We start from the raw sequence: 25,301 nt of genomic DNA, 5'->3' as shown, positions 1-25,301 counted from the left end.
AGATCATACTTACATTAACTTGCGACATCAAATAAAAAAAAAAAAATCATTCCATTTAATGAACTTTCTTCAAACAATGGTGGGTATTAACAAGTTTTTTCACATCCTGTAATTCCATGACTTGAGAGGGAGCAGCTTTTCATTGAAGAGCTTTCGAAAGGAAGAAGAGGGAAGAGTTCCCCAATTTGTTTTCTCCTATTTATCAATCAAATTGACTACTGACATTTTCACGATGTGGCTGATCAGCTTTTTGACAAATGCTTTATTATTGCGGTTTCTATCGCAGCTTGCAAGGAATTACTTGCTAAACATATGTTGAGATGTCATTAATGTCAAAAAGATTAGAGCTGAAGAGACTAGCATTTGTCAGACTTGCATGCTGGGCTAATTGCAGATTTGCAGTGGAGTTCAATTTAAAGCTCTTCATACAAACCATTGCACAATTACTAAGTTTTGCGAGAAATAGTTACGTATAGATTTGTTCACTTTGAAATGTGGTAAGTTGTGTTTCTTAACATTTAATTAAACTAGTGAATATGCTGTTATTTAAATGCTGGAAAATATTATAAAAATATTACAGACTCCCTTATTGTATGCAACACAACGGGGTAGTCCATACCCTCAACTTTGGTGGCAACAAGATTTGATCCTAAGTCTTCGTTACAACTAGAGAATTTATCAATTGAACGACCATCAGTTGGTACAAGAAAAATAATTCACAATAATGATTCTTTGTTTAATATAAGATTTAGGGAAAATTCCCGATTAGTATCCTGTATTTTGGCCTAGTGCTACTTTGGTCCCCAAACTTTAAAATGCGACAATTCAGTACACAAATTTTTAAAACGTGATAATTCAGTACTTGTCGTTAACTAGCTGTTTACCAGCCATTAAGTGGCATTTGAAAATGACACAAATGCCCTTCGAGTGTCATCTAATTTTCTTTATCAACCATCCAAACATTGACAAAAATTAACAGTCTCAAATCCTTGCCTCTTCTGTTCAAAAAAGTTGGGGTCACCAGAATGCCCATTCAAACATGACCCTAACTTTCTTGAATGGAAAAGGCAAAGATTTGGTACTGTTAATTTTTGTCAATGTTTGGATGGTTGATAAAAAAAATTAGATGACACTCGAAAGGCATTTGTGTCTTTTTCAAATGCAACTTAATGACTGGTCATCAGCTAATTAATGTCAGGTACTGAATTATCATAATTTAAAAGTTTGGATACTGAATTATTGCATTTTAAAGTTTAGGGACCAAAGTGGCACTAGACCCAAAGTACAGGCAGAAATTATCCCTAAGATTTAAAAAAGCAGATAGATTATTTTACCGGGTGGCGGTGGTCTATTTGGTTAAGATTTGACCAAAACCAGAGGGTGATGTGGATAAAATAAATGTTGTTCACTTGTTCCAGACAGGCCCTCCAAACTTGACTTAATTAAGATCTTCAATTTTTGGTGAGCCAATAACTGTTGGGCCCTAGTGAAGATGTCCTCAGTTCTCACCATTGAGGATTTGAATTCCCTATAATCATCTTCAGTTGGGTCTTGCAAATCCGGGAGGGGGCGTTTGATTCACCATAAATGACCCATAACTTTTCTACTGATATCAATGGACTATTAGGGGGTGTTCTTTTTTTTGGTTTTGAGAGGGGGGAAGTTGGTCAATGAGATTTTGGTTCTCATTGACCAAGAATCTCATGTTCTTTTTTCATATTTATGTGGACCAAAGAAAGTTTATTTCCTGCGATAGCTATCTCCTAGGTGGGTAAATAACTTTGGGGTAATAACATATAAGGGCAACTTTTGGGGTTTAATATCAATAAAAGTAATATTTTTAAAAAAATTTCAAAAATAGGTTAATTTTTTAAAAATAATATCAATAAAGGGTAAAAACATTGTTCATCATCTTCTTCTTGCCCTTTGTTCACCAGCACCGCCGTTCGCCACTGCCGCCACCTCTGTCTCCACCCACCTCCGGCAACGCTATTGGAGGTGGAGGCGGAGGTGGAGGTAGTGGCGTTGGGCAAAGAAATGACCACCAGCGCCACCGTTGCCACCGCCGCCTCCGGCCACCTCCGGCAATGTTGCCGGAGGCGGCGGCGGGTGGCGGACGGCGGCGCTGGTGAACAAATGACTAGAGGAAGATGATGAACAATGTTTTCGCCCTTTATTGATATTATTTTTAAAAAATTAACCTATTTTTGAAAATTTTTATTGATATTAAACCCCAAAAGTTGCCCTTATATGCTATTACCCCAATAACTTTCCCACCTTGGAGAAAGTTGCCAACACTTGAATGGGACAAAAATACCCCTTTTAATAATGGAGTTTTATGGTTAAAATGGTCATTACCTTATTTACCTGGGAAATACGGGGTTTTGACCGGTTCAGGGGGTGGACAACCTTAAACCAGCCCCTCTGAACTGGATTTGGAAAAAAAACTAAAAAAACAACCGATATGCCTCTACTGGCGTATCAAGCATATCGATATTTTGAACCTTGAATATATATACAATTACTCGGGTAAGTGTTTTTCAGGAAAAACTTACCTAGATAATTGTATTTACCCGGATAAAAAAAAATTATGAAAAAACAAACAGGACCTTAGTAGAAAAAAAAAAAAAAAAAATTGAAAACTCCAAGCCATCCATCAGATTAGAGAACCTTTACATTGGCGCTTATTCACGCCATCCAACAATTTAGTTGAACCTTTTTCTAACTTACGCTAGCCGTGGAAACTAGAACTTTTCGCTAAAGTAGAATAGAGAAGTAATTATTTCAAACGAAGAATTCCCATCTGGTTTACCAGAAAAAGAATTTTTCTAGTTTCAAATACCTGAGAGGCATTATAGTCTTTTAGCTTTATTAGTTTAATGGAACTGTGGATATATATAGAAACACGTTTAAATGACATTTTTGGCCCTAAATGCAACCAGTAAAGCAAGTAAATAGCTTAACCAATTATGTACCCAATAAACTAAATTAGTTGTTCATTTATGTACCCAATAAACTAAATTAGTTGTTCATTTATGTACCCAATAAACTGAATTAAAATCTTTCGTAGAAAAATTAATTCCAAACTTATTTCATTCTTTTGCCCCCAATGAAAATGACAATACGAAATAAATTAAATTATTTCTATGCAACCTCAATTTCAATTCCATATCAAATATCAAAAAAAAAAAAAAAATCAATTCCACATCCATTGTCAAATTATGGGCCTTTAAATTAAGGGTGCAACTTGCGTTGGGTTGGGTTGGGTTGGAAATTCGTTAAAATTTCAATGGGCCAAAATCCCAAATCCTAATCTAAGCCTATGTAGTTGAAAATTTTCAAATCATGCAACCTGACTTGCAGCCCTAACTTAAATAATGTTTCATTACTTCAACCCACCCTTTTCCATGTCTGCCCCCCTAAATGAGTACAAACTAACTGCATCAATAATAAGTTGGTCGCAAGTCAATTAATGACTATCATTCTAGTTAACAACATATTCATTTTAAAAGTTTTATTTGAAATAATATAGAGTATGTTTGTATTATGTTATATTAGGGGTCATTGTTTGGTATAGTGACTTTGTGCAAAAAAATACCAAGGTTAGGTTTGTATCCAATCTACCCTTCCCAAGCCATTGGGACCAACATTAGGTAATGACCAGTAAATTGAGTGCGTAGGCAACCGGTTAGTCATCACATCAACTAGAGAGGCTAAACTAACTTGCCATAGCCTCACTGCCTTGGTAACACTGCTTCTCACTAGTGCTATAGATGGTTTTCTCTGCATATAACCAAATCATTTTAGGAGGCGTTTGACAAACCTTTTAATATAGTCTTTTGGGCTTTTCAAAGATTGGAAGACTAAAATTTGGTCTTTCTTTGTTTAATAATGAAAGACAGGAAGTCATGAAGACCTATGCCCTAAAAAGCTCATGGAAGCCCAAATGGTCAAAAATCAGGAAAGTTCAAATGAAACTCCCTGTCTTTTTGCACCTAAAATCTTCCATTTAACAGCTCTGTAGATCATGATAGGCTAGGATGCATACCAAACAGTCTAGATCTTTTATCTTTAAAGAGAAAACCCCAAAAGCTCATTACACCTTTTGGCCATTTAGGCTGTTAGAAAATCTTCTTGAAAAGACGCAAGGTGCCAACCCACTGGTTGGTAAGGCCTCCTGCTGGTTATAGTGGAGACTTGGGATCAAATCCCGCTTGCACTTGGGTTAGGGATGGGCTACCCCATCTTCTGTAGCCCTTCAAAAGAAAAAAAAAAAAAAAAAAAAAAAAAAAACTTCCTGAAAAGACTTACCAACCAGCACCTTAGCTTACTTCATTTTGTACTCACTAGATTCCTTCAAAACACTGCCTTTTACTTTGCTGATACTAATTGAAACAAAGGTAAACTCTTGAAAAATTTTAGTTTCTTCTGAAGTTGCCAAGTCTAGTTCTTCACACTAACCAATAAATCATCAGTGACACTGGGAGGAGGAAAATGGTTTCGCCCCTACAAAAAAAACTACAGATAGCAGTCTGCTGGTCCAATATTGAGAAAAACTCTATTTTATTTTTGTAATTTATCAAAACATAGTATTGCAAACAAAGACATTTTCGGAACAATCAAGTTTAAACCAATTTTGGTTCAGATCGAGGTTCAAAATATCGATACAGGGTGATACGCCGGTAGGGTGTATCAGCCTGTATCGGTACTGTTTTTTTTTTTGTTTTTTGAATCTGGTTCAGAGGGGCCAGTCTAAGGCCAGTCTACCCCATGAAACACTCGCCGATCCAAAACACCCCCTGTAGGGGTGTATCGGGAAGGCTCCGATACGATACATATTGACCGATACGGGCCGATACATGACGATATTTTGAACCTTGGTTCAGATGTATGAAAAAAGAGTCAAGAAAAAAACAAAAGTAAACAATACATTGACAGATTATGATGAGTTTAATTTAGTTAGCGCTAAATTGGCAGGTTCTTGCCAATGAATACATGTATAGATGAAAATGTATTGGAGAAAACATATTTTTTTCATTGTATTTTTGTTGCCTTCACTTTCTCCATAACAAGGTGATCCTCTTTGTGTTCAATTCCACTCTTGTATAATTTATTTCTTGTGCATCAATAAGAAGAAATAAGTAGCCATTTCTTGGGGCAATGTCTATTAAATCTTTGGCTGACAAGCATGAGAACATCCATCACGCCTGACAGCATTCCATGCAAAAGAGAAGAATACCAAAGATTAGATCGGCAGATCCCTATCCAATCTATCCTGCCAAGACCCTTGATAGCCAGTACCATAATTGAGAAATGGCCTAAAAACAAGAAATAAGAAATAAATAATTGAAAAAGAGAGCTCATATTTACCCAAAAAGAGAATAATTGTATGAATTAGATCTTTTCTGTGAGAGATATTAAAAAGAGAGGGAGAGAAATTTGAGTTTCAATTAGAATGATAGCAAAGAATAATCTAAAAGAAAATAATAAAACTAACAATTAAAGTATGCTCGAGGAAAAGGACATACCCAAAATTTACAAAATACAAATGGCTGCAGGCGCTTCATATAGAGAATAATGGAACTCTGTAATCATGGAAAGGAAGGTACACAAGTCATAACACAAGAATGTAAGCTACTATGATGCCTTCTCCTAGTTTCTTGTTGAGTAGCAATGTTGTAACTTTTTGGTTATTTGGATTTTAAGTATTCTTTATCATCACTGAAATCAGGATGCTGGATTCACTGCCCAACTCCCCAAGAAGGAACATCATCGCTGATACCCATCTTCTTAGCAGAAGTTGGACCGACTTCAGTTTCATCCATGCTCAGAGGGAGGCTAATAGTGCAACACATGAGCTGGCTAAACAAGCCTTTGCCTTATTGGTGGCTAAGTATTCATATTGACCATAACTCATTTTCCCCCTTAATTTAATTGAATGGTTGACTCTTATTAGCATTATAAAAAGATTTTAGTATTCTCTGAGTATTTTTTTCAAATTTATTTCCTAGTTTGTAAGTGTCTTAAGAACAGGATTAGACATTTTAAATGATCAAAATGGTTTATAGATTCCTACTAAGGAGCTTCTAGAATTTTGAAAAGTCAAAGCTGGAATCATGTTATTTTCTTTCAGATTATTTTTCAGGGGTCAAAACTTATCCATTTTGCATGATGTAGTGTAATTAGATAAGTAATTGAGTTGTCTATCTAACAAGACCAAGAACTTGTAAATGACATGTTTCGAGAGAATTGTGGTCATTTTAGTGACAGGATGTCTATAACAGGGTTTGAACCTTTCTATTTCTTTGGTTCAATTTTAGAGTGCCCCTATAGGTTTACTTGTGGAGTCATCTTATTTTGAAATAGTTAGAAGCTATTTTGGATCATTTTTTTAGTCTAAATTGGAGAATGTAGAGGGAGAACCCATTGTACTCTGGCCCCATTGGTGAAGGAGATTCTTTGAGGGCTGAAATGTTGGCCCTACTACAAGGACTAAGGCTGGCGAAGCAATGGGGCTTTCAAAATTTTGAGGTGGAAGGAGACTCTAAACTACTAATGGAATGGCTGCAGACAAAAAGCTTGGGTGTATGGACTATTAGACAATTCTGTGGGTAAGAAGGTCAGCCAATTCTGTGGCTGATATGCTAGCAAAGCAGGGGACCTTCAGGGAAAACCTTTTTTGGGCTGTGCTGTAAGAATTAAAGTTGTTTGGGATCAACACTCATATTCTGAATGGTTAACAGTGTACATTATTAACTATAAAGTCTAATGAAAGTTACTGTTTCCAATAAAAAAATGTAGAGGGAGAACCGAGCTTTAATGTTTTATCTATAGATAGTCATTATGATTAAAATTTCAGAGTTGGATTAATGGAATAAAGAGTTTGTTCTGAAGTTACCTGTAGATAATTGTATGATACTTTCTCTCTTTGTCCATCTTTTTCTTCCAAAGGCACAATGTTCCTTCACTTTCTTTACCTTTTCTTCTCTTTTCAGATTTGAATCTCTTCCTCTTAGCTTCTTTTACTACCATCTTCATCCTAGTAGGACTTTCTCCTTCCCGTCCTACATCAGACAATGTTTCACAAATCACAGTCATTAAATTTTCTCCTGAGTTGTTGCAAAGTGCAAAAATACCCCAAACTGTCAGCTAAAATGCAGAACTTTTTGTTCTAACCAAAAGAAAAGAACACCTTTCTATGCCAATTGTCTCTCCAGATTGTTAGTTCCTATGGCAAATAATTAAAGTAACCTTGGACCTGATCCATTCTGCTTTTCCTAATTGCCTTGAAGAACAGCCATCCAACATTAATGATCCTTTTTTCCCTCTCAAAGAGGGTTACAACATACTGACCCATGCTTGTTAACAATTTAACAATGTCCCAAACAAAAAGGAGTCCTTCATAGCTCCAACTTACAGGAAAAACATTGTCCACCTTGATTTTGTACTTCCAGGAGTCGTCAACTCTCTGTAAAAGGAATTTTTTACCATTCCAAGGTGCATGAATGCAATCCCTGTGGCTTTCACGAATGGATCAGCAATTAAGATCTTTTGCAACAATCTTCAACATTATATCAGCCATTCACTTCAACTTCACCAGTAATCCCCACAAGAACACAAACCTCCATCAAAATGATGAAAGCGGTTAGAATCCCTCAAGATTATCAACCTCCCCATAAGCTTTGATATGTACTTGACAAAAATGTGGCAATCTTCGCACACCCGTAAGTTCTTGATCACACGAATTGGTCGTCCTGGTGGTACAGTCAAAATCCCAAATGCAACAGCTAGTTTTTCACTGTGATACCTAAGCATATGCTCCTTCTCCTCTTCTTCCACATCATGTAAAACCAGCTTAGTTCTGGAAACATATCCTTCTCTCTTCATCCTCAGATCTAATTCTTCCAGAAAAGCATAAATTCTGGCTTTCTCAGGGTGCACTGAATCCCCAACTGAGAATGTGTGAACCTTGTTCTGAACCTCTATCCAACTGTATCCTGGAACCTTCTTCACTCCTTTGTCCCTCATAATCAATCTCATCTTACCTACGTCACCCCATCTACCTGTAGCTGCATATAAATTTGAGAGGAGAACATACATCCCAGAATTTTCAGGCTCCATCTGAAAAATTTTTTCAGCAGCCTCTTCACCTAATTTGGTATTTCCATGAATCCTGCTTGCACCAAGTAGAGCACCCCATGTTGCAGCATCAGGTTCAAAAGGCATGTTTCTCATAAGAGCTTGAGCATCTTCCAGTTGTCCTGCTCTGCCGAGAAGGTCAATCATGCAGGTATAATGTTGTGCCTTTGGTGTTATACCATAGGTTGTTTCCATTGAGTAAAAGTACTCTGTACCTTTATCTAGTAGACCAGTATGACTACACGCTGACAGAACACCAACCTGAGCAAATGTAAAACAGAGTTGAGAAGAAAAGAACATTAGATGGATGGGACACAGTATCTGTATTTCTCAACAAATAAAAATCAATGAATTCAGACTATAAGTTGGCTTCATCAGACTCCACCCATATTACCTGTATAGTGGGGAAAAACCGATAAAAAAATCAACATAATAACAAAGTACTTAATTAAGATGGAGCCACCTCCATTGCCCCGAGAGTTGTTACATGGACACCAGACAAGAGAATCATAACCTGACACATGTCTAGGAGTGGCTTGACAAGGTGAAAAAAACATGGATTGAGGGACGTGCCTAAAGTAGAGTTTATATAATATTGTTCTAACATCATATACATATCTAAAATCTGTTTTATTTTTGTTACTAAGTAACATTCTGTAGGAAGATTGGCATTCATAATGTACATTATCTGTTCATTTATATCAAATAAGCAAACAACAAAAGAATCCATGGAATCTAAGAACCCAACACATGTTTGACAACACTGCATCACCCCCAATGTATATAGGGGTGTTTTCAAAACTTTGGGATGTCCATGCTCCTCCTTAAAGCCCCTTCCCTGATCATGGATGATTGCAACTTAAAAGTGGAAGCAGGGTAGAGGACTAAAATGGAAACAGCAGAATAAATGTAAGACATGGTTAAAACCGCATTGGCTAATTTGCTTTGTTCATTTCCTTCGATACATACAAATATATTGCAAATAGTGTTAAGTTCCAGAATGGCCCTTATTGCTCAAATAGATTTACAAAATGCCACTATATGATAAGGTGCTCTACAGACTCATGCATATCACAAAATGAACAGACATTTTACTAGTTGCTGCCCCTAAGTATCAGGTGGTCTATGGTAAGAATCTTCGCAAGATACACATAGTGTTAAAACTTCTAAATGTGCAAAATGGTATATTTTAACAAATCATATTAGAAACTTAACTGAATTTGACAAGACATAAATATTGAGATATCAAACTTAGATTCAAAAACTAGATATAAAAGCATAAGCACATCAAATGGGTACATATTGTGTCTCCACGATTATAGGAAACAGAGAGTCATATTCCCATTTCCAATATCCATACCTAAGTGTCGTTGGTCAAGGTTTACCTTTAGATCAAATAATTGATATCTTTTGGTCATTTAAAGTTTCTTGTGAATCATTGTCAATCCATTAGTGGATTAGCAATAGAAAGATCCAAATCAATCAGTTAATTAGCCATATCCAGTCTAGTTTATTGGTTTAATTGAGAATGGTTCATTGTATTACTTCCATACTAGAATTCACAAATACAAAGACTAAAAAAGAAAAAATAACGAATTAGAAAAAATATCATATACATTACCATGGTGACGTCATCTGGTTTGATACCCATCTCTCTCATTGAGTCAAAAACTTTCAAAGCCTCCTTGCCAAATCCATGCCTGGCATAACCCATTATGATTGTGTTCCATGTAACTAAATCTTTCTCTGGCATTCCATGAAAGACATCGTATGCTTCATCTATGCTACCACACTTGCAATACATTGCAAGAAGTGCATTCCCAACATAGCAACCCGTCTCGTATCCAGCCTTAACAAGCCGCCCATGAACTTGCTTCCCAAATTCCAAAGCTGCAATATCCGCACATGTGCTTAGGGCACAGGTGAATGTAGACCTATTCATCCTCTCTCCATCTCTCTTCATCTCTATGAAAAGGCGTAAAGCCTCTTCACTAAGACCATTCTGAGAATAACCAGAAATAATAGCTGCCCAAGAAATGGAATCATGCCGAGGCATCTCATCGAACAAACTCTGAGCATGATCAATCTCTCCACTCTGGGCATATCCAGTAATCATAGTATTCCAAGAACTAATATTCTGACATGGCATTGCCTCAAACAATTCCCTAGCTAAGTCCATCCTCTTGCACTGTGCGTACCCTGCAATCATTGCATTCCATGAAACAGCGTTTTTCTCAGGCATTTCATCAAAAATTTTCCTGGCTTCCTCCAACATCCCATTCTGTACATACCCAGACACCATTGCTGTCCACGTGAAGACATCCCTAATTGGAGACTGTTCGAACAATTTCTGTGCTTCTGATAATTCTCCATTCTGCGCATAACCTGTGATCATGGTATTCCAAGAAACTTCATCTCGCTCAGGCATTCTATCAAAAAGGTTCCGTGCATCAACCAGTCTCTTCTTGCGCACATAACCTGCCATCATTGAATTCCAGGAAACAATCTCCCAATCTGATTTCGATGCAAAAAGTTGACAAGCAGAATCAATTCCCCCATTCTGTATATACGCAGCAAGAATCCCGTTCCATGAGATGGAATTCTTATTCGGCATCCGGTCAAAAATCTCCCTTGCTTCATCGACATATCCATTCTGGGCATAACCCGACAACATGGTATTCCATGAAACAACGTCTCGTTTAGGCATTTTGTCGAACAGAAATCTAGCCCCACTAAGGTTGCGATTCTTTACAAACCCACTTAGCATAACGTTCCAAGAAACAAGATCTCTACTAGGCATTTTATCAAAAAAATGACGAGCAAGGTCAAATCTATCATTCATCAGGTAACCAGAGATCATGGCGTTCCAGGAAACCGAAGTTCGGCGGGGCATGGTTTGGAACAAATGGAGGGCCGAATCGCATTGTCCATTCCGCATGTGTTCACTGATGGTCATGTTCCATTTTACAACCTCTGCGTCTGAAATGGAAGATGGGTTCTTGGAGCTGCCTTTATTCGAGCTCCGTAAAGAAACATTTTTTGTGAGACGTAGATTTGATTTCGAGTCGCGGAATAATGAGCTGGTGCTGCATATGTTTCTAAAGCGGATAGTGTTGAAGCACCGTGCGCACATCGCCTGTTTCACAATCGCTGTTGGGTTTTGGATACAGAAAAAGGCTTCTCTTCTCTACTAGTTACCTCTCCCACGAATCACGGTCCTGAAATTTTCAAAGAGAAAAGTTAGACGTTGGGTATTTTTGGACTGTTGAGTAGGTCTTTAAGAGAGATGTAATTACCAAACACCCCCCGCCCCCTCCCCCTTTGTGCAAGTTGAAAAAAAAAAAAACATACAAAATGCAGGCAGGGAGTAGTTTGGTATTTGATGGGAAAATGAGCAACACAACCCACTCAGATCTACTACATCCTTACCCACAGACCATATATTGGGAATATCTCGCCTTTGATTGAATGACAGGGGAGATATTCCTAAGGTAAAATACAAAAACCTTCCCAAAAGTTTTTGATAATTATAAAAATCTCTCTTATAATTTTATTTTGCAAAAAGCCTTCCTTTTATTTTTTTAAAAAATCGATAAATACCTCCCTGTCATCAATGATCAAGATGAATAACGTGTAAATTACCTTATTACCCTTAAACGTTATATGAGTTATTTGCAAAATACCACTTTTCCCTACTTTTGACAGAACACTCGACTCCTAACCTTAACAGTTGCAGCGGCGATGGTATTCGGAATGTTCCATTTCCCGAAATATTCCATCCGTTTCTCGTCAACGATTTTTCATCAGACGATGACCGGTCTTCACCCTAGAGTTCGATTTTTCACCGGGCATTTATTTTGCAGCGGCAATAGTATTCGTACTCCAATCTCAGTCAACTTTTTTCATCTTCTGCACTATCAGCCCATCATCATTAACAAACACCTTAACCAATCTCAAGACCAGATTCACATCATAAGCACCACCACTAGGGGTGATCATTTCAATCCGGCCCAGAAAATCCGGGCTTAGGCTTAGGTTTTTTGTTAAGGCCCGACCCAGGCTTGGGCCTGCATCAAGCCTATAAAATTTAGGATCGGGTTTGGGCCTAATTTTTTAGGTCGGACCTGGCCCAGATATTTATAAATAATATATATCTCTATGTATATATATTATTTAAAAATATTTGATAATTAATGTTTTATATATTAAATAGATATTAATAGAGATTTGTAGAAATTTAAAGATTTTAATCCTAGGGTTCTAGATCTTACCAAATTCTAATTTAGTATTTAATAAAATATAGAAATTATTAAATCCTAATCTTCCCATTGTCCATATCTTTCTCACTAATTTCACAAAACCACTACCCAATTTCACAAAACCACCAATTGAAACTTATAAATTATAAGGTATAATTATTTAATTTTTTTATATTAGAAGCTTTTATTTTGATATTTAATTTAAAGTTTCTTACAGGTTATTATAATCTCCACCACAATAAGTGAAAAAAAAGTATAATTATTAAATTTTGGAACTGAAATACAATAATTAAGTTTAGAATCTTAGATCAGCCCAACCCAAGCCCATATAGAATCTCGAGCCAGGACTTTTATTTTTAGGCCAATAATGCGGGCTAGGCTGGGCCCGAGCCTAGCCTAAGCCCATTGTTGTGAAGGCAAAGCCCAGTGCGGGCCAGCCCGGCTCGGCCCATGATCACCCCTACCACTTTCATGACCAAAATCATCCGACGTTGCCTGGTCAAGCATTCCACCAATCAATCTCTCCAACCGAACTCTGTATTCTCTGCTCAAATCCAAACCACAAACCACTCTCAATACCCAAAACAGCCCTCTGCAAGAGAAAGCGGTTTTGCCCATCAAAATCACCCCATAAACAGTCGTGTCTACAAGTGCACCATATTCAAACTTGGACCCAATTCCACCTTTCCTTGGGACAGCAGTATTGAGGTAGTGGAGTAGGAACTTGGTGAGGATTAAACTGTTGTTATCCGTTCCATAAGCGCCCATTGTCTTGATGACCTGTAACTACAAGAATCGGAAATGATGGATTGGTGATATTCACCCCACCTGACTCAAAACCCTCTACATACTGTTAAAAATCTACAAAAGAACAAAGATAACGAGGACAGTCGAATAAGTAATTTATACTGAGGGATACAGGGCAAAACCTTTGTTCGTTAAAATGAAATCAGAGCCCACATGACCGAAATCCTTGTGAGTTAAAATGAAAATGAATCCTTACCCATTCGTTCTTTTTGGGTTCGTTCTCTTGGGTTGTTCCTCTTCAGATAAAAAAAAATTAAAATTGATAGGAGAGGGCACAAGGGGGGTATTCTAGTAAAAATAGTTTAATTCATAAAAAGGTAAAATAGGTATTTTGACAAAAAAAGATTATTAGTTTAATATTTTTTGTCTTAGGGAGGTATTTATCGATTTCTTCGAAAATAAGATTTTTTGTATTGTCAGAAACTTCAGCAAAGATTTTTTGTATTTTACCTTATTCGTAGCGCACTAATGTCTTGTGGGTATAAATGTGGCAACAACTCGTGGGTAACAGATCCGAGCCCAAACACAATCGGGTAGTAGTGTAACTTGGGTCGGGTTGGGTTAGGAAATTGTACATTGTACCATGGTTTTCAAAACTAAACCGGGCCGGATGGTCAGACCGGAAAAACCGATAAGCATTCAGCCCCCGGGTCCGGTTATACCATAAACCGTTAATGCCTAATAACCGTTGAAAAGGTCAAAAAACCGCTGACCCGGGTGATCGAACCGCTAAACTGTTCGACCCGGGCAGTGGTTCGCGGGTTACGAAATTAATTTTTGTTAGATTAAAAAAAATAAAAAACAAAAAAAGGACACTCATGTCCCCGATTCCCAAATCTTACGAGTTAAGGTTGGAAGTTCAAAATGAAAGTTCATTTTCGTTCTTACTTCTAAACCTTCCTTGAGTTCCTTCCTCTCAGTGATCTGCAACAGCCACGACCGACGACCTGCGATAGTCATGACCGATGGCAATCAACGGTGAATCACGACGACTGGGCGACAGCGATGAATTTCATCTACGGCGGATTTCTTTTTGTAATTAGCAGGAGCAACAAGTAGCAGTGGCGATAGGCGATTTTGCAGCGGCGGCCGGCGGTGAGTTTGGTCGCATACCAGCTTTTCCTATTCACTTTTGTTTTCTATTCTTCCTTCATTTTTGTTTTGCGTGGCCGTTTCTTTGTTGCCTCCTAGTTTCGTCAAGGTCCATGAAACTCTATCTTCTCTTATCTTTCTCTCAACCATTGTTGTCTAAGGTTGATTAGTTCAATTTTATTTGGCTGGTGAAGTGTTTTTTTTGTCTTTATAAAGTAATCATTCATTTCTCCTCTGCTTTTTTGGGGGTAGAAGTTTCTGCTCTGCTCTATTTCTACTAAAGAACTTCCTGTTTTTAGTTCATTAGTTTTTTGTGCCTCTTTTTTTTGTTTTCATCCGTTTGTGTTGTGAACCGAAGAACTTATTATACTGTTATATTGTTTAAGGAATATTGGCTTGAGCAGGGCAACGTGTTTCCATATTAACTTCTTCTGCTGGCTGAATTGCACCCATAAACCAACACCATCTACCTAGCATCCTCAACATGCACCATAGCTGTAGAATTTTTCTGTTTTTTTCCTGTATTTTTTGAATTTTTTGTGTTTTTTCTGCATATTTTAGAATTTTTCTGTATTTTATTTTTATATTTTCTGTGTTTTGTACTGTATTATTTTTGTATTTGAGTAGTTTTATTTTCTGTATTTTATTTATTTTTATTATTTATAAATATATTTTTTATTTTTAATTTATTTATAATATCACGAGTCAAACCGTTTGACCCGAACGGTTGAACCGCTTAACCGGAAACCGGTCCCTTGACCGGTTCTATTTCCAGGTCGTTTTTAAAAACCTTGCGTTGTACGTTGGCTTTATGGGTTACAGCTTCACAATACAACAGGGGTAGCCCGTACCCATAAGCCAGGGCTTCATCCTTGGTGAATGGTGAAAGGGGCTACAGGCTACAGCATAGCCCAATCCATCCAGAGTTTAAGCTCAAGTTGGGATTTTTAGTTAGGGCCCAAATTGAACAGCATAGCCCAATCTATCCTAACCCCAAGGTTTGGGCTCAGTGACCCCGTAGCCTCTACGGCTCATCATATAATTAACATATTCATGAGACCAATTACAATAGTAATATCTTAGGTCAAGAAGTCAACAAGTCCAATGGTCTTAATTGATTCTATCTGAATCTGCTGGTTACACGTGGGCCCAATAGGAAAGCACCTCAGTAGATGGTAGTTACATACACACTCGAACTTGATCGATGCATTCCTATAATCCTATTGTTAGTAAGTTTGAAACTAGTACTAGGACTCTCACACAGAGAAGGAAAATCGTCTTGCACTCCGTCTCCAACCACAGCTTATATATATATATATAATTGGACATGCATCCCTTTACGTTGTTTGTTCTCGATCTCGATCTCGTCTCGCGTTTCAACTTTCAACTGTGGAAGTAAAGCAAATGAGTTGGTTGACGGTGGTGCCCATCGTTACCGCGATAAACTATGTGTGTGGTCTCTTGGCGATTGCTTCTTTCTGCTGTATTGATATATATGGCCAGGATGAAGAGGATGATGAGTTATCTCCATCTCCAATAAGCGAAGTAAGCGAAACGCCATTATCGTCCATCATCTATGGCTCCTGCAGGGAGTGGGAGGGTGATGAATGTACTGTTTGCTTGGAAGGATTTCTGCAAGGCCAATGCTGCCGCCTTCTGCCTAACTGTCAACATCTATTCCATGCCAAATGCATCGACGTCTGGTTTTTGAAGGCGTCGACCTCCCCCATTTGTCGTACTGAAGTTGCCCTCAAGGTTTCCAATAATGGGTCTTCTGCTAATTAGATGATTGCCGGCCGGAATTCTTCATCCTTCATATATATATATATATATATATATATATATATATATATATATATATATATATATATATCTGTTTACACGATTGCCGGAATAACATTGGGTCTTCTTCTTAGATTTTGCTTTTGCTGGGTAGAAATCTCTGGTTAGTGTTTTTTCTGGTACGGTTATCCATATGGTTGAGTATGAGATTCCTATATTCATTAATTCAGCTGATTTCAATTATTCATTTATTTGTTTGTTTGTAGTACAGATGATGTAAAATTGAACCTGCAGATTTCGCACTTTTTCTCATGCATAATGTACATAATTTCACTCTCATGTATTTGTTCCCGTACAAATAGAATGCAAACAAATTAATGGAGCCTAGTTTCTCAATACTAGGTAGATGGTTGCTCAAAACCCTAGCAGTAGCAATGATAATCACCGCTTGTTTTAGGCAAATTTAATATTAAAATATTGTGGAAAGAGTAGCTAGTAAAAGGTGGAGTACATGGCTGATTTGGATCGGATGATAAGATAATAGTGCCCAATCCACAGCCTAAGGGTGGTCCTCCAGCTACCTTGTTTGTAGGTTAAACCATGGTTTTAAAACCATTGTTGATTGGGGTGGCCAAACCATTTGACCCAAGAATTATATTGGTGATCATTCAGATTTAACATAATATAGTGAGATCTATGGGTGTAAACGAATTTAAGCAAGTAATATTTGAATTTGAATCTGATTAGAAAATTAATATTCGAATTGGAATTTGATTAAATACTCGAATATTCAATTTAATTCAAATTCGAACGATTAATTATTTTAGGTAATTAATAAATATATAATGTAAATATTTTATTTATATAAAATATATAAATTATTTATATGATTTAATTATTATATAACTTATATAACACATTTATATATTTTATATATTATATGTAAGAATTAAATAATCAATCAAATCGAAACAAGTCATATTCAGATTCAATTTGATTATGTCGAATCTCAAATTTGAAATCAGATTTTAGAATAACATTGACACCCTTAGTGAGATCTAAGTGGGCATGGGGGGATGACTAGTGACAACAACTGCCTTACTACCATTTCATTTGTGGTTGCTAGTCACCATTACCATTGCTTACAGGTGTCTACGGTTTGGTTAATCGAACCATGGCCTTATTTTGTAAACCGAACCGGTAGTACCGGTTTTTCTATTTCTCCAAACCGAAATTGAATCAGTACCACCAGTTAACCGGTCGCCGGTTTTGGTTTTTGACCGGTTCGGTTCTTCAACTTTTTATATTTATAGTATATATTATATAAACATAATATTATATTATAAATAATAAAAATATATAATATATTATAAATATTTTAAAAATATATAATATATTTATAAATAAATCATTATAAATATAATATAAGTATATATTTATATATATATATAATGAATATATATTATATATAATATATAGAAAATATGTGACATATAATAAAAAGATATATAAAATATACATATGAATATATATCGGTCGGTTTAGTTAACCACCGATTTTTTGTAGATTAACCGAAAGCCAAACCAGACCTTCGGCTTTTCAAAAATTGTGGAACCTTTGTAGGTTAACCAAAACCGAACTGATCGGTTCGATTAACCGCATTTTGCGATTCAATTTTTTTTGTTCGATTCGGTTTTTTGGTTTTTCATGGATGCCCCTACCATTTGCCTACTTTCTTTATTTTCTTTCTTTCATGTGCCAATTACAAAACATTGCCACAAAGACCCCATAGCCAGGCATCATGAACATCTCTTGTTGTTATTCATGGGAGATGTTCCCAATGTATGACTGTAATATCTTATGCACAATATGTGGCCAATGTTTTTGTGGTCAATAAATCCGAACTCAAAGAAAAGAGGCTATTTCTATGAACCCAAATCTCCTACAAACAAAAATAAGATTCTATGCATGCAAAATCCAACTACATATAATTAGAAATATCTTGGGTACATGTATGTTAAATTTATAGGGAAAAAGTTCCAAAAAACCTATTTAGAAGGAATACAAATACAAATATATAGAATGTAAAACCATGTAATTTGTATTATTTTGTATATATTTGCATTGTACATAAATTGTATTTATACTCTTTCCAAACTTAGCCTAATGTGTAACTAGGGATGCCCATATACAACCATGCTTGCAGAGTTTTCTTGTAGGATATTCCGTTTCATTTCTATGAAGTGAGGTATTTTTCATTAAAAATAATAAAATAATAAAATATCACTGATCATTGATTATAATATAATGTGGTAGTTGATATTTGTCTTTGGCTTCACAACATCGTTACCACTTATTTTTCTTTCTCCTCCCCTCTCCATTATTCTCTCTCTCTTAGGATTGTTAATGGGTTGGGTCTTTTCTCCTCCCCTCTCCATTATTCTCTCTCTTAGGATTGTTAATGGATTGGGTCTGACCCGATGGCTCGAACCGATTGGGTCTGTTCTAGTTCTAAGGACTGGAACCAATAACTCAATTCCAATTTCTGATATATTATCTTGATTACCAGTTCTAGTCAGTCCCAAACTGATTTAGACTATATATATAATATTAAATAAATTAATAATATATATAATATTTTTAATAGGTTTATTATAATCAGATCCATCGAATTAGATCCGATTGTCCTGAAAACCGACCAAACTGGGTCTAAAATTATAAACTCTATTGAATCTGGTTCGATTTTGAATCCTTAAAATTTGTTGTCGGGTCGGTTGCGGTTCTTCCTGGACCTGAGCCATACCCGGTCCGTTAACAGTCCTACCTCTCTCTCTCTTTTTAGCACGTAACATTCAACGAATTGCCTCAACGTTGTCATCCCTAGTACATGGGCATTTTGGGACTCATACCACGAGTTCGCATCTGCCCCCCACGGATTTGCCCCCCAAAAACGTCCCACAAAACCAGAACGCGACGCGTGTCATGAAACACGCACCCTAGGCGAGACGCGTGCGAAATCAATTTGACGCCGTTTCAGGCTCCCCCGTTAATACCTCTCTTGCCCAAGGGGTTTCTGCTCCCAATCTTCTCCATTCACTTCGAACTGAAACCCTGAAACCATTGCCCTTTCTTAACCCACCCACCGGAAATTAACCCGGTCGAGTTCCGCCGGCCGAGAAGCACCATGTGGATTGTGAACTCTCTCTCTGCACCTGCTTCAAAAATTTGGCATGCGTGTGGAGTAGTCTGATGTCTGAACACTCTTGAAGTCTGAATAAAGGTTCAACTGGCATTTCCTTTAAAAGTAATTTTGGAATTGGTATTTCCCTAATGGGATCCGTCAAACTGTAAGATCTTGATCCTCTCTGCTTCTATAGAGAAGATCAAGATTCAGTTGCAGCAGACCCGCACCTGTTTAGCAAAGACATCTCTGAGTTAATGGCGCTTCTCTGCCGGACTACTCCACATGCATGCCAAATGTTGGAAAATCGGACTACGACGGTGACGTTTTAGATACTAGTCAATAATCTGCCGACGGCTAAGCTCACCGTGGAGTCGGTTGAGACCGTCAACAACCTCATATCTTGCACGGTGCAGAAGATCAAGGCCGCCCTTCACTACGAAAACCGAGAGAGTGAGGAGACTGAAGGTGCGGGTGCTGGCTGTAACTGTCCTTACTTGCTCGAAGACGACTAATCCAACGTTTGTGTATCCCAATAAATAATTAGCAGCAGCATCCCAAGTGGATTGACTGAAATATATAAAAGCATGAAATCACACTAGTGTGTACATGCAGTTTCAGTCGTCTCATAAACATCAAACATCGATGTGGAGGGTTTCAGGTCTGAAATTGGAGAAAGAGAAGGGATTACGGAAGGTCGAGGGATACTTACCTCCAGCCGGAACGGTCATCGGCGTTGATCGGTGGAACTCGAAGAGAGCAATCTCCGGCGGATTACGGAAGATAGAGAGTTTCAGGTCTGAAATTGGAGAAAGAGAAGGGGATGATGCCCTTTTGGGCGAGAGGGAGCTAACGGGGCGGAATTAACGGCCGTCTTATGAGCTTCGCACGAGTCTCTTTATTTCGCGTGTGATCGGACACGTGGCGCGCCCACAACGCGTGAGATGTATTTGGGGGGCAACTCTGTGGGGGGCGGATGCGAACGCCCATACCACTCAGCCTAACTTAACGAGATATTGGCACGTTGCAGTAAGAGCCATTTCCTATATAATTTTCTCGTTCCAAGCTCTCTCTCTCTCTCTCAATTTTCCCTCTGTTCGACCCACTCGATCTTTTTCCTGCAACTCAAGACGAAAACCAAACGGGTTCTGCATCGTTTTGGTAAGTTTTCTCTCAATCTCATTTTAGTTTCTTTCGATATCATATACGCTTTCGCATGATTGATTGAACTCATTCAATTGATTATCTCGATTGCTGGTTCTTTTAGGGTTCTTGATTTCAATCCAATCACCATTTCTATTTCTTTCTCTCGATCTTGATTCTTCCGAACTATGGGTTGGACCGTAAGAGAAAAGCATATCCGAAGCAGTCGGAAAACTCGATCAATAAAACTTGATATAGATTGCAACCTCTCGGATAGAACCGGAATCCCCTCCTCATTTCATGAATTCTGCTTGAAGCCATCCGATCATCGGAGTTCCGATGACGACGATCAGAATGGTTCCGGGAATCCTAACATTAACCCTAATTATGATGAGAGTGGTTGGGGGTACTGTACTGAAGATCAATTAGAAGAGTTATTGCTAAAGAACCTCGAGTATTTGTATAATGAAGCAATCTCTAAACTCGTAGCGCTTGGATATGACGAAGACGTTGCCTTAAAAGCGATCTTAAGAAATGGGCATTGCTACGGTAGCATGGATGTTCTCACGAATATCCTGCAGAATTCACTCGCTTACCTTAATAGTACGTTTGTAAATAATCTGCACAATGGGAATTCTGAGGAACCTGAACCAGTTTTTGGGGATCTGAGGCAACTGGAGGAGTACTCACTGGCAGGCATGGTCTGCTTACTCCAGCAGGTTCGGCCCCATTTGAGTAAAGGAGATGCTATGTGGTGTCTTCTCATGAGTGATCTGCATGTGGGCCGAGCCAGCACAATGGAGATCCCAGTCCTTCCCCCCACCAATGGTGGTGCTGGTAGTGCTGGTGGTACCGGTCCTGTTCCTGGTCCTGGTCCTACTGCTGGCAATGGTGAACCTACAAGCAACAACCCAGTTGGTCTTGCTCCCGGACTATGCAAATTTCATGGTGGTTGGGGATTTGGAAATGGAATTCCATCAGATGTCCCTATTTATGGCGGGTTCTCATCATGTCTTGAAACTACATTGAACAAAGACATTGAGTGTCCAAAGAGGTTCAACCTCACACCGTCAATGAAGTCTCTGTTGAAAAGAAATGTTGCAATGTTTGCTGCGGGATTCCGGGCAAATGCAAAAGCAGTTGTAGTACAATCTCAGGCACAACCACAGGTTTGTCCAAGCTCTTTATCTGGTGATGAACCACCCTCGGGGGTAGCATCTGGGTCAGAAGTTCAAGCTGTTCAGCATGAGGAGCCTCGAGATTCACAGCCTTCTGATGTTGTGACCTCTGTTTTGAGTAGCTTGGGTAGTTTGAGTCTTGAAGAGAAGCAAGATGGTGGCACAGCTGACATGAAGAATGAGATAATCTTGAATCTGATCCATCAGATTAGGGAGCTTGAAGGACAAGTTAAGGATCGCAAGGAGTGGGCCCACCAGAAAGCAATGCAAGCTGCTAGAAAACTGAGCAGTGATCTAACAGAACTTAAGATGCTAAGAATGGAGAGGGAGGAGACTCAACGGCTTAAGAAGGGTAAGCAGGCTCTTGAGGACACAACCATGAAGAGGCTCTCAGAGATGGAGAATGCCCTAAGAAAGGCAAGTGGCCAAGTTGACCGTGCAAATGCAGCTGTGAGAAGGCTTGAAACTGAGAATGCAGAGATACGGGCAGAGATGGAAGCTTCCAAGTTAAGTGCATCAGAATCAGTTACAACCTGTTTGGAAGTTGCAAAGAGAGAGAAGAAGTGCCTTAAGAGGCTTCTGGCTTGGGAGAAACAGAAAGCTAAGTTGCAGGAGGAGGTAGCCGAGGAGAAGCAGAAGATTGCTCAGCTGCAACAACAGTTAACCTTGGTCAAGGAATCTCAAAGGGAAACTGAGGTGTGCTAAGCAAAACTTCATAATGGGTTCTAACATATTTTTCTCATTTCTCATCTCTACTGCTGCAATTTACCATGAAGCAAAGGAAATCTAGTGGTTATATTGCATTCTAAATGATCATCATCCCTGAGAAAATATATTATGTACTTTAGGTCTATTGTCCTTAATGAATTATGGCCTCCAAACCCTGAATTTATTTAATCCAAATTGATTGGTGGGCCACCTTTGGGATTGGATATAGTCCTAGATTTAATTCTAAATGTTGTTTATTGCACTTGCATGGTATATAGATACTCTTCCTAGCTGTTTAACTTCATTTGTTTTGATTAGCTCCACAAATTATTTCTTTATTAAATGCTTAGATGCTCAGATTGGACAAAATTTTATGCGGTGTCCCTCCGTATAGTTTTCAATGGAGGATGGTGATCTTAGGTTCATTGTCCTTCTATTGTAAGTACTTGCCTTAATCTGGTCTATGACTGCATATCCCATTTCCTTGTTCTTTATCTTGGACAATGGGCTAAACTTCCTTTCCCCACTTTCTTTATTTTCTCTTTATTTGACTCGTAAAAATTATAAAATTGTCATCTTTGGGGGATCTTCTGATCACAGGTAAAGTGGAGGCAGGAACTGAAAGCTAAAGATCTAGCCATTGCACAGGTAGAGGAGGATAGAAGATCAAAGGAAGCAGCTGAGGCAACTGCTAAAAGAAAGCAGGAGGCCTTACGTCGGAAGATAGAGATAGACTTCCAGAGGCACAAGGATGATATCCAAAGGCTGGAACAGGAACTGTCTCGTCTCAAAGCAACCGCAGAATCTACTCAACTAAGTAACCCATCTAATACCATGTCTGCAGAAGCAAAGATCCAGAAAGAAACAAATTTGAAGTTGATTGAAGAACTATATAAATTGGAAGATTCTTCTGATACAGAAACAAACATTGAGAGGGAATGCTTGATCTGTATGAAGGATGAAGTCTCAGTTGTTTTCCTTCCATGCGCCCATCAAGTTCTGTGTGCTAATTGCAATGAGGATTACAACAAGAAGGTAAAAGCTACTTGTCCATGTTGCCGGGTCAAGATCGAACACAGAATCCGTGTCTTCGGTGCAAGCTCCTAGTTTGGTTAAATAAGTTCTGTGGATGAGTAATAAACTTGGTGGGTTAAAAACTATACATTATAATCCCTCACCATCATTGTCATTGATGGTTTTGTTGCTATCTTGCACTTTAAGGACATATCCGGGTGTATCAACATCATTATCTGCAAATAAAGTATGCCTTGTCTCAGGTTGTACTTTGATACGAGTAAAAGGAATGCTCATTACTTGGTGAACAAATTGTTGGTTGCCATTATCTTTATATTTTAGCAAATGCTTCCGTAACATCAGATTTTGGGGAAAATAAAGTATGCATTTTGGGGAAAAACTATGCTGATAATAAAACACAAATATTATGTTGTATAGAGTCTAATGTGCCACCTTCTGTAAATGTTGTTGAGATATACATGCGATTTTCATTTTTGTAAGCTTAAATCATTTTATACTTTTTCACTTTTGATGCAAGAACTACTGAATTCTGTGCATGTTTACATTTGTTTTTAGCTATAGAACTGGAATCCATAAGTATTTTGGTTGTTGTGTGCAGTTCCATATCCTGCAGTATGGAGAGAACAAACTATAATTGATTACACTTTAACTATCATTGGTTAACATGTTTCATAAAATGGAACATTGGGCAAAAGAAATTTGGCCCTTTCTTTGCGACTGGTTTTTGGAAGTTTCCTATGGAGAGGCAAAGTTTTTGGTGTTTGATAATCAGCAGTAGATATGGTCTTCAGGTTTATATTGAAGGCCATGATCATGACTTTAATGAAAGAAAATCACTTTGCCCTGTTCTTGGAAAGCTATATGTTTTCCTTGCTTTAGTCCGTAGATCAAAGTAAAACTTCAGGATTTTGATGGGATGAGTCTTCTAACGGCGGTTGAGTTGGCTGAGAGACCATCAGGTTTTATTGAATCTGAAAAACTGCATGCTTGGATCCTAGGAAAATCAGAGTTCAGACTGAATAATGGTATTTTCCCCTTGTTCATTAAAGTTGTAGGTCTGGGCATGAACTTGAGGAAAGAAATATCATACTAGGTTTAGTAGAAGGACAATCTCTCCAGGAATATGTGTTTCAAATAAGTTGGGTACCCCTGAATCCCTGATAAGACATGCTACAAGACATACTTCTGAGTTCTTGATTTTAGTTATCTTGATTTTAGTTTTCCACAGTTGTAAAATAGGTTTTTTTTTCAAAAGATTGGAACTTGGGAGGAGCAACTGATGGTGGGACTTGGGATCAAATCTCGCTGTCACCAGGGTTGGGGGATGGGCTATCCCTGTGTAGTCTCATGAACATAAAATATTGGAGAGAAGGGCGCACAATCTTTGTAATTCTTTTCTTAGAGAGGGATGCTATTGGTACAATAATTATTGGTCTCGTACTGGATGCAGGTGCATTGAATACCACACATCTGGAACTAAGGCCAACTACTCCACTTAGTTTTCGTTATCAATCATTTAGAAAATGATCCTCAGCTTCATCATTCTCGGGGTGGTAGTGGTCTTAGTCCTTTTAACTTTTAAATCTAAAAACTTGATGAAAAATTCATGTCACCTTTCTCTTTAGTATTACCTTGATTCTCTTTGGTATTAATTGGGAATATACATTACAGTGTTTTCGAATTGTTGTTGACTTGGACAGTTGGATCATTCAGCTCAGGAATCATCTAGACAATTGATTCCATTTCATTCTTTGATAAAAAATCATTGATTTGGTCAGTGACCAATTGGCCCAGGTGGTCAAACTGTCAATCCCTTTTACTTGAATAATGATTTTTAGCCTTTTTTGTATTTTTTAAGTTAGAATAGACTATTCATTCAAACCGGATAGTCGAATTGCTGACCCAAGAATTGGTGACCAAAGCAATTCCAGTTCTCGATTGATTTTTAAAACCTTGCTACATTATTTTACTATGCAT

At 37.9% G+C, this 25,301-nt stretch overlaps 3 protein-coding genes across 5 annotated transcripts; 2 read left to right on the top strand and 1 right to left on the bottom strand.

Annotated features, from left to right (window-relative positions):
* Positions 1-4,905: 4,905 nt before the first annotated feature.
* On the bottom strand, positions 4,906-11,400 carry LOC104610385 (Tetratricopeptide repeat (TPR)-like superfamily protein). Of its 3 annotated transcripts, XM_010276964.3 has the most exons (5): positions 9,761-11,400; positions 7,193-8,400; positions 6,899-7,064; positions 5,529-5,585; positions 4,906-5,318 (listed from the first exon to the last, which is right to left on the bottom strand). In XM_010276964.3, exons 1-2 carry the CDS (start codon positions 11,270-11,272, stop codon positions 7,594-7,596), a joined length of 2,319 nt encoding a protein of 772 aa, XP_010275266.1. In that variant the 5' UTR covers positions 11,273-11,400; the 3' UTR covers positions 4,906-5,318; positions 5,529-5,585; positions 6,899-7,064; positions 7,193-7,593. The 3 variants fall into 3 exon arrangements, with proteins under 3 accessions (XP_010275266.1, XP_010275265.1, XP_088752101.1); XM_010276963.3 differs by having other exon boundaries at positions 6,899-8,400; XM_088895975.1 differs by having other exon boundaries at positions 4,906-5,207; positions 6,899-8,400.
* A 4,301-nt stretch (positions 11,401-15,701) lies between these two features.
* Positions 15,702-16,082, top strand: LOC104610437 (RING-H2 finger protein ATL14-like). The gene has a single exon (XM_010277054.1). The coding sequence runs from the start codon at positions 15,702-15,704 to the stop codon at positions 16,080-16,082; it is 381 nt and encodes a 126-aa protein (XP_010275356.1).
* A 3,066-nt stretch (positions 16,083-19,148) lies between these two features.
* Positions 19,149-23,615, top strand: LOC104610386 (MND1-interacting protein 1-like). The gene is made up of 3 exons (XM_010276965.3): positions 19,149-20,421; positions 20,528-22,277; positions 22,890-23,615. Exons 2-3 carry the CDS (start codon positions 20,592-20,594, stop codon positions 23,394-23,396), a joined length of 2,193 nt encoding a protein of 730 aa, XP_010275267.1. The 5' UTR covers positions 19,149-20,421; positions 20,528-20,591; the 3' UTR covers positions 23,397-23,615.
* Positions 23,616-25,301: the final 1,686 nt, after the last annotated feature.

This window comes from Nelumbo nucifera, chromosome 1 (assembly GCF_055504915.1).
Source record: "Nelumbo nucifera cultivar China Antique chromosome 1, China Antique-T2T, whole genome shotgun sequence".
NCBI classification, from domain to species: Eukaryota; Viridiplantae; Streptophyta; class Magnoliopsida; order Proteales; family Nelumbonaceae; genus Nelumbo; species Nelumbo nucifera.
This window is presented reverse-complemented; position numbering and strand designations above follow the sequence as displayed.